General features: G+C 38.4%; 1 protein-coding gene across 4 annotated transcripts in view; it reads right to left on the bottom strand.

Annotated features, from left to right (window-relative positions):
• Positions 1-209: 209 nt before the first annotated feature.
• GABPA (GA binding protein transcription factor subunit alpha) overlaps positions 210-1,043 on the bottom strand; it is a 35,144-nt gene continuing 34,310 nt past the window's right edge. For all 4 annotated transcript variants that reach the window (XM_007117917.3, XM_007117916.4, XM_055086223.1 and 1 more), the window contains exon 10: positions 210-587. In XM_007117917.3, coding sequence (XP_007117979.1) covers positions 359-587 — 229 coding nt within the window. In that variant the 3' untranslated portion in view covers positions 210-358. The remainder of the gene's footprint in view (positions 588-1,043) is intronic.

The raw sequence follows: 1,043 nt of genomic DNA, 5'->3' as shown, positions 1-1,043 counted from the left end.
TTAAGCCAGACTGTTTCCTGGAGATACTTTCATTTATTTTTCATCAATAGCTACTGGCTATTTTTGGTTGGGCTAGACATTAATACTGACCAGTTTAGCTTTCTTGACTGTTAACAAACTATCCCACAATGAACCTGCCTAAAGACATTGTGGTGATCGTTTAACATACACATTTTCTAAAATATATGCTCAAAGTAAAAAGATCCAAATTCACAAGAGTATGAAATATTTATAAAAAAATCATGCATCAGATTGTACAGTCTAGAAATAAAAGAAGATTCAAATTCAGTAATAAAGGTAAGAGCAATACTTGCTCTAACATTTAAGAAAGACCTTGGACTCCCAAAAGGTCCTGGGCTCAATTATCCTTTTCTGTTTGCAGAGACGCAGTAGCCAGGGCTACTGCTGTGACTGGCTGGGCAATTCCATGGAGTTGCATCTTTGCAAGTTTCTTCTGTTCACATTCTGTGACCAAACGGTTCAACTCTGCTGCACTGTATCCAATAAGAGTCTTCAAGTCACAGACAAACTTGTATACAAATCTCTTGCCTTGAACTTTACAAATCATGTCCCCATCATAATAATACCTTTAAAAAAGAGAAAACACATTAGGACTATATAAAAAAATTTTAAATTTGGATTTCTTGGGAATTCCCTGGTGGTCCGGTGATTAGGACGTGGGCTTTCACTGCCGTGGACCCGGGTTCAATCCCTGGTTGCGGAACTAAGATCCCACAGGCTGTGTGGTGTGGCCACAAACAAAACAAACAAAACAGAAAATAAAATTTGAAATAGAACTACCATACGACCCAGCAATCCCACGACTGGGCATATACCCTGAGAAAACCATAAATCAAAAAGAGTCATGTACCACAATGTTCACTGCAGCTCTACTTACAATAGCCAGGACATGGAAGCAACCTAAGTGTCCATCAACAGATGAATGGATAAAGAAGATGTGGCACATATATACAATGGAATATTACTCAGCCATAAGAAGAAACGAAATTGAGTTATTTGTAGTGAGGTGGATGGACCTAGAG

Source organism: Physeter macrocephalus, chromosome 1, assembly GCF_002837175.3.
Source record: "Physeter macrocephalus isolate SW-GA chromosome 1, ASM283717v5, whole genome shotgun sequence".
Lineage (NCBI taxonomy): Eukaryota > Metazoa > Chordata > Mammalia > Artiodactyla > Physeteridae > Physeter > Physeter macrocephalus.
The sequence above is the reverse complement of the archived record's forward strand: the minus strand, read 5'-3'. Positions and strand labels throughout refer to the sequence as shown.